Raw genomic sequence first — 17,943 nt, 5'->3', positions numbered from 1 at the left:
TTCTAAATTATTTCTACTTAGAAAAATATAATGTTTAATCATTTAAGATTTTATAGCTAGAAGGGACTTCAGACCTTACCTAGATAAGGCTACTCTCTTCCAGAAAGGTTAATAACACATTTAACATCACATTTATAATTCTATAACTTGCCTTTCTCTAAAAAATATTGTGTAGAACTCAATATAGCTAGCTAATGGCTAGGCCAGGACTAGAAATCAAAATTAGGATTGATGTCACTAGCCCACAAATCTCTCTGGTCTCCCACATGGTCTCATCTGCAGGAATAATAAAAATCACTGATTAAGATAACCCAAGGCTCACAAATCCAAAGGCACACAGTACCTGACATATTTTTATTCTTAGCACAGACCTACTTTATACATCTCTAGTGTATTATGACTAGCATTGATGACAATGTTAGAGTTAACTTTTAGAAACTAAGCATAAAGTGTTAAGTCCAGTGTTCTTAATTTAAATTATTTTTGAGTATAAAATAATTTAGAATTCATAAAAGTACTTATCTCTAAAGTTTAACATGTCAACAATTCAAAATCTTTCTCCTAATTCCTAATCATCTCACATCAAAATAAACATGTGTTACAGGACTCTTGGATATAGAAAATGACAAAAGTTCTAGAAATAGTTTTCCTTTATTTTAGCCCACAAAAGACAGGGTGATAAAAAAGGGTCAGAAATGTTATGAATTCACTACAGAAAAACGGAAGTTGGGAAAGGAGAAATAGAGATGTTGGTGAAGTCACGAGATTTCTAAAGATTTTGCTATAGTCTCAGTTTTCTTTTTAGAAAATGTATTATACTTTTATATCTTTTAATACTTTTAGCCAATTATGGTTCAATTAAAAATATCTACTGAGTATCTACTATGGCCAAAGCACCTTAGAAACTAAGAGGAAAATAAAGATGGGCAGTAGAGCCTTTACCCCAAGAATCTTATAACTTATTAAGCCTTACAGCATGTCAAGTGTAGAAAGGACATAAAAACAGTGAAAATAATATTGGATTAGATACAAGAAGATCCAACTTCTAGCCTTAACTAACCTTTTTAACTACATAATCTTTAGCAGTACTGGAACTTGAACTCAGGGCCTTGTGCTTGCTAAGCAAGTGCTCTACCACCTAAGCCATGTCCCGAATACTTTTTATGTATTTATTCTCTTTGTGTTTCAATTTCTCCAAAGCCACTTTATTTATCTCACAGAATGTTTTACAAGGCCAAATTCAATAATCACTTACCAAAGCAGGGGGCAAAAATGAACTTAGTCTGGTCTGAGAGTTATCTAGCTCCTCTCATTTTGTCTCTTTTTTTTTTTCTTATCTCATAACTTTTATTCTGTCCTCTTAGTTTAAAGGAATATGTGCTCACAGAAAATTTTGAAAAGAAATGCATTAGAGAAAAAAACTCATCCATAAATCTAATACCTCAATTCAGGCAATCACTATCTTTTTTTTCAGTCTTCTTTTCTGTTAGATTTTTTCCCCAAAGTATCCTTCTTGCAATCAGTATTTAAGCACAGGTAATCACAGACATCATATTCAACACATTTTATGCACTAATCATTTTAACTTCATAGTACATCATGAGCCTTTCTCATTTCATTAACTTTATAATCACACTTGCTGATTTTCCAAATGCATTTAAGGTGTTCCCAACAGTTTATTTGCTAATATCCATAATGCTGGTGTGGCAATCTTTACGCGTAAATATTAGTCACTAGGGCCAAATAAGGCAAAGTGTAGGGGACACATTAGGCCTTATAAAACATACTACAAATCGCTTTACAGAAGAGTTTGTAGCAATTTACATTTCCATCTGTAGTGGAAAACAGTGCCCGCTTAACCAGCATTGAGTACTATTATTAAACACACACACACACACACACACACACACACACACACACACCCCTTGGTGTATTAGTTTTCTATTGCTGTTATAACAAATTACTACAAACAGTGATTGAAACAACACAAATTTATCATTTCACAGTTGTGGAAACTCCAAGCCCAATGTGGTCTCTGGGGGTGAATCAAAGTGTCAGCAGGGCAGTGTTTCTTTCTGGAGGCTCTGGGAGAGAATCTATTTCTCCTTGACTTTTCCAGCTTCAAGCAGCGGTCTGTATTCCTTGGTCTGGCTCCCTTTCCTTATCAAAGCTAGCAACTACAGTTCCTGACTTCTTTTGTCTCTCTTTTAAAGAGTACTGTGATTACTTTGGGCCCATTTGGACAATCCAGGATACTCTCCCTATTTTAAGATCAGCTGACTATGATCAGTGAGCTGTATCAGTCAGTGTTTTACTATTATAACAAAATACCTGATACAGGCCATTTACGAAGAAAAGAGGTCTATTTGGCTCATGGTTTTGGAGGCTGGAGGTCCAACTGGCATAGTACAGGCTCTGTGGCAAAGCCACCTTTTGACTGCATCACCTCCTATGGCATGTACAGCAATGCCTTAAATGTGTGGGAGCAAACACTTACAACTCAAGCCAGGAAGCAGAGCAAGGACAGGAGGTGCAGTTTGTTCATTTTGTAACAATTTTCTCAGAGAACAACCAAGAGGCTTGCCTAAGAAATACCTCATGCCCTTAATGAACTAAGGACTTCCCAGGAGGCATCAGTCTTAAAGGTTCCAACACTTCCCAATACTGCCACCTTGCAGACCAAGCCTTGAAACACAATGGACCTCCAGAGGAAACCCAAACCATATCTAAAACACAGCACAAGCTTAATTCCATCAGCAATCATAGGTCTCTTTTGTCATATTACAGCACTCACAGGTTCAGGGGATTAGAACCTGGGCATCATTCTACCTACAACACTTGTTAGGCCAAAAGGCATCTTTTTGTTTTAATTTGAATTTCTCTTTGGTGCTGGCCCTTTTCCTAGTGGTATAAATTTTCATACTTTGACTGAGTGCTTTATGTATTTATCTATATTATTTACCTGCTACTGTTCTTATTCTGACAAATAGTTTTTCTGGCTAATCTATTTTTTTGAAGCATAACATTTATTAATTTGTAAGTAGTCAAATCTATCAATTTTTCTCTTTATGATTTTACTTTGTTTTCATACTTACAAAAAAATACACTCAGAGATCAGATATTCTCATATATTGCTTTTCTGCTCTTCATTTAGTTCATTTGAGTTAATTTTGATCCATGCTACAAAGAGGATACAGAAAAAGACTTTTTTTCTTCCAAACAGGAAGCCAATTTGCCTGTGGTGGAGACAACTATCTATCTCCCAATGTCCATTCTATTTTCTTTCTTTTTTTTTCAGTTGTACTATGGTTTGAACTCAGGGCCCTATACTCGGTAGGCAAATGCTCTACCTCTCAAACCATTTCTCCAGCCCTCTGTTACTTTTTATTATTGAGTCCCCCAAGTTTTTGCTAGGTAAACTACTGTCTATACTTCTAAGTCCCCCTTGTGGTTAGTTGGGGCTTTATAGCTAAGTTTGGGCCAATGACAATAGAGTAGGAGGGCTTCAAGGTCACCTCCATGAAGACAAAACTGCTCTCCCTGGCCTCCTTCCCTTGGGATGAAATGTGATGACAGCGTTGATGAAATGGCTGAGGGAATCTGAATCTTATATATTTTACAGAGAACAGTCTTAGTTCTTATCAATTGTTATAGATTTTTATTTTTACATTTCTATATTGGAGTAAAGTAGCCATTCCTTGTCTTTCCTTCTCTTATTCTCATTATTGAGGCTCTGATATAGCTATTACAGTTTTACCTAACTAGTGTTTTCAGTTAAAAAAGGTTAAATATATGCACTTGATAAAAATATTCCCCGTAGGCAAGTACAAAATAAAAAGTAAATTTCCTTTCTACTCCAGACTTCTAGCTCCTCAGTCCCCTTTCCCAGAAACAACCAATGGTAATGCCTTCCTTTTCAAATAGTCCTTGCCAAAAAATGGCATATATAACCTTCCCACATTTTTCTGTGTTGAGGCATACTAAACATGATGTTCTAAACTTGGCTTCTTCACACAACCATGTATCTTTGAGAATTTCCATATCAGCACCTACAAAACTTTTACTTCTGCAGCAAACTATTAATTCCCTCATACACTTCAGGGTAACTAGTCCTCCAGTGAAGGAATCTGGTGGCATCCAGTCTTCTGTTACTATTAGCAAGGCTCTACAAACATGGCATTCCTTGTAAAGTGTGGAGCTTTGTATGTGGGCTAATTTTCTGCAAATAAAAATACTGGGTTAAAGAACATGTACATTTTGAACTTGATAAAGTGCCAAACCGCTCACCCATCAGCAGGGCTTGTTTTTTCTTACACTTCAGGTGATATAGCCCATTACCATATTTTTAAAATCTTTGACAGGAAACAGACATTTAATTGCTATTTTGACTTTCATTTCTTTTATTATAATGTGAAGCCTAGTGTCTTTCCTTAGGTTTATGTCATTTGTATTTTAATTTCTATTCTGCTTCATCATACCCATTGCCCATTTTCTTACTTAGTTGCTATTTTTCCTACTATTTTCAACTAAGGAAATTACTTGTCTTACTGTTGTAAATATTTCTTACTTTTTATTGTTTTTTGATTTTGTTTTATAGTATATTTAATCATGAAGACCTTCTAAATTTTTATGAAGTTAAATATATTAAGCCTTTCTTTTGTGGCTACTGGGATTTGTGTCTTGGTTAGAAGGCCTTCTTGGACACTCTTGGATTCTTTAAAACAATCATATTCTAATACTTTTATGGTTCATTTTTATGTTTGGGTCTTTGACCCAAAAGGAATTTATTTAAGTGATAAGGCAAGGATCTAGGTTCTTTTTCCTCCTTTTTTTTTTTTTTTTTTTTTGGTAGTTGTCACATAACCATTTAGTAACCAATTCATCTTTTCTGTTATGGTTGTTTAAAATATAGTTTTGCTACCTGCAAAGCATTACAATGGAGTATATTTCTAGAACATATATGCTAGGAGAACTATACTATTTAACTATCTAACACGTGTTAGTTAATGTTATTTACTGTTCACATTAATGAAAATTACTCTGAATAAAATGGTACATGGCATGTATTATGGCAATCACCGGATATACCTATGACTGAGAGCAAATATTACTTACTATAGGTTTACCCTTCAGAAGTCTTTAAATTGTTTACTGAACATAATACAGGTTTCATACTATAATATAATGCCATTCACTGCTATAGGGCAATGTCATTTATAAGTTTTTGTTAGATTTGCTTCCAGATCATATCAAAAGAAATGCTTTATAATTAATTATTCTAAATTCCCTATTTCTCTATAATGTTAGCAAGAGAAAAAGTGGCAAAATAACTTTTCCTGAGTTTTCATTGATATAGTCATATAAAATGTTATGAGTAACATATTGAGACTATGCACAGGCAGAACCCCATGAGGAAGAGCTTGTCAGGAAGCAGCTGTTCTCATCTTCAGATTTATAGTAGCCAAGATTTAGGAAGACAAGGATATATGGACATCATTCCAGAAGGCTGGGTCAGAAGCTCAAAAAGCTCCAGGTGAAACAGGGGCACAAAACCATAAACTGCTAAATTCTTGTTTCGATGCTGTTCAAATGCATGTTGGATGTCTCAATCCTTCCTCAACTGTCTGACAGAGATTGAAAAAAGTGGTGATCTACCCAATTTATTGATTGAAAGTATGTGTTCCATTTGTAGTGTTTTCATTTTAACAGCTGCATAGCACACTGCTAAAAATAGTGCTTCAATAATAACAGCAAAACTGTATGGACACAAAATGATGTGTTATCTTGGGGGATACTATATTTTTTATAGATGAACACGTAAGATTGAAAATTAAATTTATACCATCTTTCTATGAAGGATTCAATCTCCCTAACTCTTTATTTTATTTCTCTTTTGTATATATCAGACCTTTGTCTACACTTCTTTATCAGTTTTATTTCTTTTTCATCCCACCTCCTCTGCCAAGATGAGAATCAACTCTATGCCTAGAATGTTATATCTGGAAAGCAGTAAAAGGGTACAAGATTGGAGAGAAGAAATAGTATAAATGGGCCAAAACAGCATAAAGGCTAGCAAAAATATTAACAGGCATCTTTAAAAAATGCCTTGTTGAATTTAAGGTTTTACTGAAATTTGTATTTAAAAACTGTGAATGCTTAAAAAAAAAAACCACATAGGTATCTGAAAAACAAAGACCATCTCACACACAGTAACAACAGTCATGTGCTAAAACCTAACTAAGAAGGATGGGAAATAACCTGTTTACCACAGGAACCCATATGATTTTTCTGTCTTCCCTTTAAAAATACAAAATACTTACTCCCTGAATTTTCTGGAAAGAAAATATATTTTCAAATTTTAAAACTGAACATTTATTTTGAAACTGAAAAACAAAAGTCAGTATCTTGTCACTGAAATTCACTTCCCCACTGCCTGTGTTCCTCATCTGTGTTAATGGAATCAACAGTGTCAGAGGCTCAGAGTGAAGCCTCAATCACTTTGCCCCCAATTTCTTTCCTGCCATGCCCACAACTTCCCACAGCAAGGAGTCATTCTGGATTCCTCCTCTCCACATCTGGTCCATTAACAAATCTTCCAAAATATAATCAGAATGTCACCACTTGTCACACTACCACTGCTACCAGGACACTCAAACCCCTATCATCATTCATCTGATTTACTAGTTTCCCTGTGCTTGTGACCTTCAGTTTCAGTCTATTCTCAGTACAGCAGCCTGTAGCCAGCGCAGTCCCAAATGTAAAACCTCCAGTGGTTTCCTAGCTCAGAAAAAGGTAAAGTCCTTGTAGAAGCCAACACAGTCTTAAAACAGATCCAGCACACTCCTGCCACCAACCGTTGTTAACTGCTCTGACTTCAAGCCCCCCCATGCATTCCCACTTGGCTCTTTCCTACTGGCCTCCCTGACAGGTGAGCTTTTCCAACTTCAGCTCTGTACTTTTGTGGTTCTCTCTGCATGCAATGCCTGTCTCCTAGACACATCCATTCTTCAGGTTTTTAATCACAAAAGATTATCTTCCCAGGTATGTCTTCTACTATCCTTCCCTCAACAATTCAAATCCTTTTCTATTTTATTTTTTTCCTCCATAGCACAAACTACGCATTTCACTTATCTAGTTTATTGTCAATCTCTGAAAAAGGAGTATAAACTCTATGCATGGTAGGGATTTTTGCCTGTTTCATTTCCTGCTGTATTTCCAATATTGAGAAGTAAGGATGGGATGTGCTTGCCTAGTGTGCACACGGGTTAGGTTTTATACCCAGCACTGGGGAGATGGGTGGAGAGTGTGGCATGTCGTAGGAGCTCAATGAGTTTTATTGAATGAATTAATAAATGAATAAAAAAACAAATAAAGGAAAGACTGCAGCTTGAGTTCTCACTGTATTTTTTTTTCTGGTCTCCTGCCAGAGGTCTTTAACCACTGAAATGAACTCTGCAGACTTCAATCAGCAGTTTATTTAATAGAGGTTTGATGCTATCGCTCCTCTCATTAACAGCGTGAGTGGCTAGCAACTGTTCAGCCAGGAAGTACAATTCTACAGGATGGATCAGAATACCCCTAATGGGAACACCACATCTAACCTCATCTCTATATCTGTTCTTATTCTTACGCCTTAATCTGCAGATCAGTGCCTTGCAAACTTGAATGATTTATGTTTGAAAGGGCAAACATTTCTCAATGACTCTCAAGGTCATATCCAAAGACTCACTTATTCTTAAGAAATTATACATCCTAGGCAATAAAAAATGCCTTTTTATTTGCAGATAATTCCTGAAAAACAATTTTTAATATACTAACCAAAATGAGAACAAAATCTTAAAATCTTCACATACCTTGCACCCTCTGAAAATAAATCCATGAACCCCAAATGAAACTATCTCTGTGCCCCAGGAGAGGCTGTGCTTACCTGCCTCCATGTGGGCCTTTACTCCTGCTGCTTCGCTCCTGGGAATACCTTTCCACTGACAAAGTCCTCAAAATGCTACTCACCTCTCAATGCTGAGTTTGATCACTATCTCTTTCATGAACTCATATTTATTTAATTTAATACACAAAGTGAGGATGACATGTATTTGCTTTCAGAAAATATTTTATAATAGCAGTTTTCAAAGTGTGGCTCAGAGATTTATGGTTCTCAAAGGCTAGTCCAGGGACCACAGAGGGTGGGTCTACAAGACCCTGTTAGACATTCATTCAGTAAGGTTCAAGTATTTTCATCACAATACTAAGATGTTAAGAGTCCTTTGAATTCTCACTGTCTCTCAGTATACCATGGAGGTTTTCAGAGGTCCTGTGATTGAATGCAGAAGCAGACAGGAAATCAACCTGCTTTAAAGAGATTTGCAAAACTGGAAAATAATGACACTTTTCATTTATTTCTTTTGGTGTGGAAAATAAAGATGTTTTATGCTACAATTACTTGTAGGTATTCATGATAACATGTAATAGATTTATTTTTTATTTCTAAATAGCAGACATCTTTTGAATTAGTGTTAATTTCTAATAAGGTAAATATTGAGCAATACAACCCACATAAACAAAAGCTTTTTGGGGTTCTCAATTTTTTTTAAGGTATCAATATCCTGATATCAAAAAGTCTGAAAAATGTTTTTACATTTTTCAGAAATAAAAAAAATGTCTGAGAGTTGCAACATCTTAAGCAGAATAAACCTACGGTATAAATATATCAGAAGTAGGGACAGGGAAGGTCCTCTCTTGGCCATTATTAACTAAAGAACGTATTTTTGTTAAACTAACAAGTTGTGCAATGGTGATAACAACCACATTTAAGAGTGCTGTGATACTTAAATGAAATAATGCATGTGTGTCTTTATGGCACATTATCACTGTTCATAATGACTCACTATCCTCTGTTCACATACGAAGTCTTATACGTTCTCCGGCCCTGCTAACTTCGGGCTTGGCAGTGTTATCTGAGTTGGCCGATGGATGTAAGTAAAGTGACATGTGCCACACATATCTGAGGAGAAGCTTTACATTTCATTATGTGGGTCTACTCAGACTCGTCTCTTCTACTCTGCATACCCAGGTAAGGGCAGTTAGTTCAATCTGTGTGAGCAATTCAGTGGAGAAGTCCTGCCCCAGGGTATATAAGTGTGAGGTACAAGAAACCTTGGGACCAATCCAAGGATTTCCTTATTCTCTTTTGGTAACTGAATTTTGTTTGGCTATTGCCTTCCAGGACAAACATAAAACTTTCAGTTTCCTTATCAAACTCTTTGCAAATGGCTTTTTGCAAACAGACCCCAAGGACCTTCCATTTTGCTCCAGGATTTTTTCCCTGAGCACCAAAGATTTCAACAAATGCACCTCCCTGGTACTTATATTTGAACATTAAAAATGTTTATGTCACAGATACCACACATGTACCACATGTTGCAAGGCCCTGTGATTATGCTCATTGTAGGACAGCACATTTATAATTATCGGAGCACAGTGAATCATCATCATAATGGTGAGCAGGTGGAACCCATAGGTAGTTTACTGACAACATTTTTCTTCATTTTTATTAGCATATTAGTGTTGTGCTGGGGGTGTATTGTGACATTTACAAAAGTGCTTACCATATATCTTAGTTAAATCTATCCCCTCTATCATTATCCTTTATCCCTCCCCTTCCCTCATAGAACAGTTTCAACAGGTCTCATTTTTCCATGTTCACTTGTGTGAGCTCTTATTTTTGATACCCTCAGACAAACTTCTCTCAGTCTCATGAGGAGAATTTACATCTCTTCTATGGCATATAACTATATTATAGACACACACACACATATATATATATAGATGTTATACTTACACTATTATTTTCTCATGGGTAACATAACTCCCGGATAGCATGAAGATTAACTTGTTCTTTCTTTTTCCACAACAACTAGTATAATGTCTTCCATATGACAATAAACTGAATTAATCATCATGCAGAGTAAAAATAATAACTGCTTCTATAAATGTGACTATGCTGATCATAAAATGGATGTTAACTAACAGCTTATAATCGAACATATGCAATATAATACAAGAGAAAATTGTGGGAAAACTGAAGTTATTTGTATGATTTACCTTCTTTTAAGCATTAAGTCTGATACAGGTATGCATCTTAGACCAGTTCCCAAAACCATAAGGAAGGATGTCAGAAGCACAGTTACCCGAAGACCTGAAAAGAAAGAAACAAAACATATCCAGATTAGCTTGTTTTTTCTAAGTAAATCCAATTCTAATTTAAGAATAAACATTTTTTTTATTCAAAATTATGTTATATTCCAATATTATGGCTTTTCTCTATAACCTCCAACATGGAAAAACTTCCAACCCTACATGCTGAAAATGAAATGATTTAACTTTAATAGAAAACAGCAATGATCCTATAAAGGATAGAGGAAGAAGTCCCATTAGCTCTAATTTTTCAGAATAAATGGGTGAGAATGTTTTGTTCAGCTATAGTAAAATATAGATAATGACTTTAAAAGTCTAGTTATTTTAATTTCATATCTCTAGTATAGAAGCTCTAGTTTTCAAATGCAAACTGCTAATTTAAAAATTTCTTCTATATTATTCTTTAAAAAGTATTTTAAGGCAACAGATGATTTCTTTTAGGTTTTTTTCAAAATAATCACAATTAGTCATTTACATGTTTTATCTTATAATAAGGACAAACTGCTTATTATAGGGTCACAGAAAGTGGTCACCTAGGACTTTCTGATTATTAACACAATAGTGCTCTTCTAATTTTTCTTGGATTATCAGATGGTTTTCAACTTATAGAATGACAATTAAAAAAAAAAAAGCATGGAGGGCCAGATGTGGTGGCACAAACCTGTCACCCTGCTACTTGGGAACTGGACATTGGAAGACTATGAGTCAAGGCTAGCCCTGGCAAAAGTTAGCAAGACCCTATCTCAGCAAACAAGTGGGTGAAGTGGTATGTGCCTATGAATTCCAGCTATGCAGGAAGAAGAGCTGGCCTGGGGGTAAAAGTGCGAGACCCTGTCTGAAAAATAAACTAAAGCAGAAAGGACTAGAGATGTGGCTCAAGTGGTACAGTGCTTGCCTAGCAAGTACAAGATCCTTAGTTCAAACCCTAGTGTAGCTAAAATAAATCAATAAAAAGCATGGCTTAGGACAAGGTAACCAGAAACAGATCTAATACTGGAAATTATCTCCCTATTGCTGGAATGCTATACTTTTGTTACTACAGAACCAATGTTTGTGGCAGCCACATCACACAAGTGGCCCATACAAGTCTATGGCACAGGTGGCCATACTCCTTGAAATTTCTCCAAATCCAACCTTTCTTTGAAACCATTTTACAAAGAGAAGAGACCTAAGTAATTAATGCAAAGTTTCCTTTTTTTCCAGAAAAAAATTTTTTGGTAGAGGGTAAATGGTTAAATAATTTTTAAAGGGCTTCTTTGCTAGAAGGAAAATGAAAGTCAACAAAACCATAATTACGCAGATCAAACTTGGCAAGGGAAACAAGTCTGAGATACAGATCAGGCACACACATGGTATACTGAGAATAATTTGTGATATCAACGGAGCTAACTTTATAATATTCTTATATAATCTGAATATGATTAATTTGGCAGAGGAATACCATAGAGAATCATACTTCTCGGTAACAAGGAATGCACACAAACTGTATAGAGTGTAACAAGAGGCCACGAATAGCCAAGGCAATACTCAGTCAAAAGAACAATGCAGGAGGTATCACGATACCTGACTTCAAACTATATTACAAAGCAGTAGCAATAAAAACAGCATGGTACTGGCACAAAAACAGACATGAAGACCAGTGGAACAGAACAGAGGATCCAGATATGAAGCCACACAACTATAAGCAACTTATCTTTGACAAAGGAGCTAAAAATATACGATGGAGAAATAGCAGCCTCTTCAACAAAACCTGCTGGGAAAACTGGTTAGCAGTCTGCAAAAAACTGAAACTAGATCCATGTATATCACCCTATACCAAGATTAACTTTTTCAAAATGGATCAAGGATCTTAATATCAGACCCCAAACTCTTAAGTTGATACAAGAAAGAGTAGGAAATACTCTGGAGTTAGTAGGTATAGGTAAGAACTTTCTCAACGAAACCCCAGCAGCACAGCAACTAAGAGATAACATAGATAAATGGGACCTCATAAAACTAAAAAGCTTCTGTTCATCAAAAGAAATGGTCTCTAAACTGAAGAGAACACCCACAGAGTGGGAGAAAATATTTGCCAACTATACATCAGACAAAGGACTGATAACCAGAATATATAAGGAACTTAAAAAACTAAATTCTCCCAAAACTAATGAACCAATAAAGAAATGGGCACGTGAACTAAACAGAACTTTCTCAAAAGAAGAAATTCAAATGGCCAGAAAACACATGAAAAAATGCTCACCATCTCTAGCAATAAAGGAAATGCAAATTAAAACCACACTAAGATTCCACCTCACCCCTGTTAGAATAGCCATCATCAGCAACACCACCAACAACAGGTGCTGGCGAGGATGCGGGGAAAAAGGAACCCTCTTACACTGTTGGTGGGAATGTAGACTAGTACAACCACTCTGGAAAAAAATTTGGAGGCTACTTAAAAAGCTGGACATCGATCTACCATTTGATCCAGCAATACCACTCTTGGGGATATACCCAAAAGACTGTTACTCCAGAGGCACCTGCACATCCATGTTTATTGCGGCACTATTCACAATAGCCAAGTTATGGAAACAGCCAAGATGTCCCACCACTGACGAATGGATTAAGAAAATGTGGTATCTATACACAATGGAATTTTATGCAGCCATGAAGAAGAACGAAATGTTATCATTCGCTGGTAAATGGATGGAATTGGAGAACATCATTCTGAGTGAGGTTAGCCTGGCTCAAAAAACCAAAAATCGTATGTTCTCCCTCATATGTGGACATTAGATCAAGGGCAAACACAACAAGGGGATTGGACTATGAGCACATGATAAAAGTGAGAGCACACAAGGGAGGGGTGAGGATAGGTAAGACACCTAAAAAGTTAGTTAGTATTTGTTGCCCTTAACGCAGAGAAACTAAAGCAGATACCTTAAAGCAACTGAGGCCAATAGCAAAAGGGGAACAGGTACTAGAGAAAAGGTTAGATCAAAAAGAATTAACCTAGAAGGTAACACCCACGCACAGGAAATCAATGTGAGTCAATGCCCTGTATAGCTCTCCTTATCTCAACCAGCAAAACCCCTTGTTCCTTCCTATTATTGCTTATACTCTTTCTACAACAAAATTAGAAATAAGGGCAAAATAGTTTCTGCTGGGTATTGAGGGGGGGGGAGAGGGAGGGGGCGGAGTGGGTGGTAACGGAGGGGGTGGGGGCAGGGGGGAGAAATGACCCAAGCCTTGTATGCACATATGAATAATAAAAGAAAAATGAAAAAAAAAAAAAAAAAGGAGTAGGGAGGGTGCTGGCTGCTGTGGCTCTCCAGCCTTTACTTCCATGTTCCAATGTGTGAGTCTGGCTCTTTAAATATTTATTAAAATAAATAAAAGTTAGTTATTTTAATATAATATATTTAAATATTTAAATACATTTATTTAATTTATTTAAAAAAAGAAATAGAGTGTAATTAATGAAAAATACATGCAGGGTCATAAATATCCTGAAATTGCACAACATTGCTCTTAGAAGGTTACACTGGGTACCCAAAGAGACACTGCATAGAATTTTATAGAGTTGGGTCTATAAGGATTACATTGTACATGATGGTCATCTTCTTCCTAAAGATTTTGTTTGTAATTAAGGTAAGAGCCAGCAAGCAAGTGGGGCATTGATTATGGCCATATGGTGCCAATAACCAGGATTTCTATTGTTACTGCTAAAGGCTAGCATACTTCTCTACTCAATTGTGCTTTTCATCAAATATATGATGATATAACAGCTCATATGAAGTTTCAAGAATGAAAAAGTTATGCAAACCTGGTAATTAAGGCACAGATACAGCATGGTGGGTACTCTCTATACAGATAAACAAGCAGTAAGCTTTCTTGTTTAATTGTTGCCAAGTATTGTTTAATCTACTCTTCCAGTTAGATACTCATTCTTGAAGGGCAATTATACCTGACAAGACACAACTCTATGTATCAAACATAGCAACTCACCCAGGTAGGAAAATAAGGATTCCAGAAAGACAGGCTCAAGAGACATTGAAAACTTCTCTATAAATAGATCTTAGGTGGTCACAGTACTAGGTTGGGTGGGTGCAAAAACCATGTGATGAAAAGTATTGTTAGAACAATTTCACAAAAATAAGAATAACTGAAAATCCATTTCTATTCAAATATGGCATCCAGACACTGCAGGAAGCTTCCAGTCAATGGATGAGATAATTCCTTCTGTTGATGACCCATAGAGTATAGGAATGGAAGTCTCCACAACAGGGCCATACAGAATCAGGATGCAAAGTTACTTGCAACACACACACAAACACAAACACAAACAAACAAACACACACAGAGACACACAGAGAGAGAGAGACAGAGAGAGAGAGAGAGAGAAAGAGGAAGGGAGATCAACAGCAAGAGACACAGGAGGTTCAGAGACAAAATTCATTTGGTAGGACCACCCTGGCTGGGGTACACTTTCCTCAGCTAAAGTGAAGATGCTCTGCTTGCTCTTGATAAAAGACTTCCTTCTCTCAATCCATAGCAGTCACAGTCCTGTCACCCCAATCCATCTTGAGACTATTAAGACTGATGACATTGCACCTGTTTATCCTGTTTACATCAAACATAAGAGATCAAAATTCACAGATCATCTTTGTTTACCCATCCCTTAATCTGACCAGGTCTCTGCCACCAATTCCAAAACCTTTCCACTGAGCCTTCTAGAAGGTTCAGTCACAATCAGTGGAACCCTGACGTTATCAAGTTCTTTTCCAAATGGTCCCTCCATCTTCTTACTCCCTCTGAAGTCCCTCCTCTATGGACATTGCCTCCACTACCATTTCCCAATCATCTTTACTTTCTGTTCCACAGCTCCCCAGCCTTTTTTCTCTCATGCTTTGAACATTTTCTCTTCATCACTGGTTTTAAGCAATATGATTATGTGTGCTTTTAATGTAGCTTTCTTCAAGTTCCTTTGTGGGAATTCCTACATGTGTGGGTTATAGTTATCAAGTGTGAAAATTTTTCTGGCATTATTTCTTCAAAAAACTTTTTGTTTACTTAACACCCCATCTTTATTTATTTATTTAATTATTCATATGTGCATACAATGCTTGGGTCATTTCTCCCCCCTGCCCCCACCCCCTCCCTTACCACCCACCTCGCCCCCGCCCCGCCCTCTCCCTCCAACTCCTCGATATCCGGCAGAAACTATTTTGCCCTTATCTCTAATTTTTTAACACCCGATCTTATTCTATACTTTCCTCCTTATCGCTCTCTTCCTTTGAGACTCCAATTACATGTATAATAATACCACTTAAAACTGTCTAACAACTCACTGATGGTCATGTTTTTTATTTATTTCTTTTTAATCTTTATTTCTCTATAGCATTCCATTATGGATAGCCTCTATAATAAATCTTCAAATTCACACTGATCTTTTCTTCTGCAATGTCTAATCTGCTATGAAATCCTGTGAATTTTTCAACTCAGACACTGATTAAAAGTTTAATCCCTAGAAGTTTAGTGTTGGTTTTCATGTTTGCTATTTCCCTTAACATGCTCAAACTTTCTTCAATCTTCTTGAACATACACGTTTATAGAGGCTTTTTCGTTCTGACTGCTGGGAATGTGAACTATTCCCAGCCACATAGAACTTTAGAAATGTGAACTTTAGAAACTGTCTGCCTGCTGCCTTTCGGTGGTTCTTCCTGTAGTTTTGGAGGCACCCCCTGTAAATTAGAACTTTTCTCCGTGAGACTTCCTCCTCTGTGGTACTCTTAAGAATACTAGCTATGTTGGCCTCTTTAAATTCTTAACTCTGTCTCCTCAACTAAAGAAAACTGCTGGGCTCTATCCGGATTTCCCATCTCTGTGTTGCCACTTGGAAATTCTCTCTAGGCAGTAAGCTCAAGCCATCAGAGTGGGGATCGCTGCATTGCCAAGTCTGCTGCCCAATGTCTGAGAACCATTGTTTCATATACATTTTGTTTTTTTAGTTAAGACAAAAGGATAGATTCAGTTTCTGCTTCTTCCACCATGGCAAAAACAACCTATAATTTATTTGGTTATAACGCCCACTACTCTGTGCTGTGGTTGTCTATTGACCATAACACACCTGCCTTCATGTACTCACCCTCATTGCTTAAAGATGTCTCAGCTCATTATTATTCCTTTGGACACCACTGCTTTCACAAATCTGCTGACTTCAGCACCCAGCAGGTGACTGCATCAAAAGCACAGTCTCTCAGTTGCCTGACCTCTCATTTCATGATAATGTCGCCAACCTACCTTGGCCATCCACTCTCCTGGTTACACTCTGCCCTCGTCTTTACCATAACTGCATCTGTGACATAATCTCAATTATAAACATATAATTTTTCAGCCATGAACCCCTCTCTTTCTCACTCATGCCCTCTCATACACTAACAACAGGGGCATCAAATTTTCCATCTAAAAAGGAATGACAATTTTGGAACTTACTACTTTTTGTTCTTCTTCCCAGGATGTGTTCTTTTTTCTTTCATCCAGCTTAGAATCTACGATTCCTTGCTATATCACTCTCTATATAGCCCTCTATTCTTGGTTTGAACTTTGTTAGTCCTCCTCACTTGGAAAGACTGCCACTCTGGTTAAATCCTCTCTTTCTCTCTTCCTTCCTTCCTTCCTTTCTCTCTCTCGCTTTCTCTCTCTTTCACTCAACTCAGCTTGTGCTGCCCTTGCCCAACAGAACAGGCTGGAAGAAAACATACAACCATGCTGACTGGTCTTGCTGTGAATTAATAACCACTCACACAAAGCAGGCTGTCAGTGGTGATCAACAATCCAAATACAAACTTTTAGTACCTATATTCTTCAGTTTCCTAGAAAATAGTTTTATAAGTTATTCTCTCTTCAGTAACTGCTCCTGATAACTGTTTTTGATTTTCTGAGACATATAAGTAAATATAACTTCCACAAGCTCCTACCACCAACCATCTACATCTGTATCTATGTACTCCATCTTCTCTTTTGTTACTACTGGAGAATTAGCTGTCAATCCTTCTAAAGCAACTTCGCTGTGGTCTGGAAGACTACATCCCATCTTGCTTTTTCAAGGACAAGGATACAGCAATTTCTTTGTCTCCTTCCAGCACCATCAATTTTCCCTTCTTTCCTGGATCCATAAGGATACTGCAATATAAAGATATGCTTTAATATATTTTACATTAAAAAAATCCTTCTCAGAAGCCACATTTCCTCTGGTTCCTGCCTCACTTCTCTTTTGCCCTTTATGTTATAATTTCTTAAAAGAAATGTCTACACTTGTTGTCTCTAATTCCTCTCTAATTCCCTACAAATATTTTGAGCCCTCTCCACCATACCAGTGAGATTGTTTCAAATGACACTAATGGTCCTCATTAGTGGTTGCTAAATCCAAGGCTCTATTCTCAGTGGCCACTAGCTGGTTCTTTGTTATTTCCCCCACCTCTAAGTACTGGAATGTCCCAGAGCTCAGTCCTCTTAGGAAGTCACACTTTCCTCCACAGGTGACCTCACCCAGACCCAAGGCTTTAAATACCATTATAGCTGACAATTCCCACGTTTACTGAGCAGGCCTCTCCCCTGAACTCCATATTTGCATCCCATCTATCTTCATGAACATTTAATAGGCATTTTAGACCCCTGATCTCCATGCTATCTGCCTCAAATCTCTCCTTCCACAATCTGATCATCTCAGGAAATCAAAGCTCTAGTCCCCAATTACTAATACTAAAAAGCTGA

The 17,943-nt window shown here is 36.9% G+C and overlaps 1 protein-coding gene across 1 annotated transcript in view; it reads right to left on the bottom strand.

The window, feature by feature from the left end:
- The window catches only part of Slc49a4 (solute carrier family 49 member 4), a 77,904-nt gene that overhangs the window by 55,015 nt on the left and 4,946 nt on the right, over positions 1–17,943 (bottom strand). The window contains exon 2 of the mRNA XM_074073286.1: positions 10,102–10,195. Coding sequence (XP_073929387.1) covers positions 10,102–10,195 — 94 coding nt within the window. The remainder of the gene's footprint in view (positions 1–10,101; positions 10,196–17,943) is intronic.

The sequence above is a fragment of the Castor canadensis genome, chromosome 5 (genome assembly GCF_047511655.1).
Source record: "Castor canadensis chromosome 5, mCasCan1.hap1v2, whole genome shotgun sequence".
NCBI classification, from domain to species: domain Eukaryota; kingdom Metazoa; phylum Chordata; class Mammalia; order Rodentia; family Castoridae; genus Castor; species Castor canadensis.
This window is presented reverse-complemented; position numbering and strand designations above follow the sequence as displayed.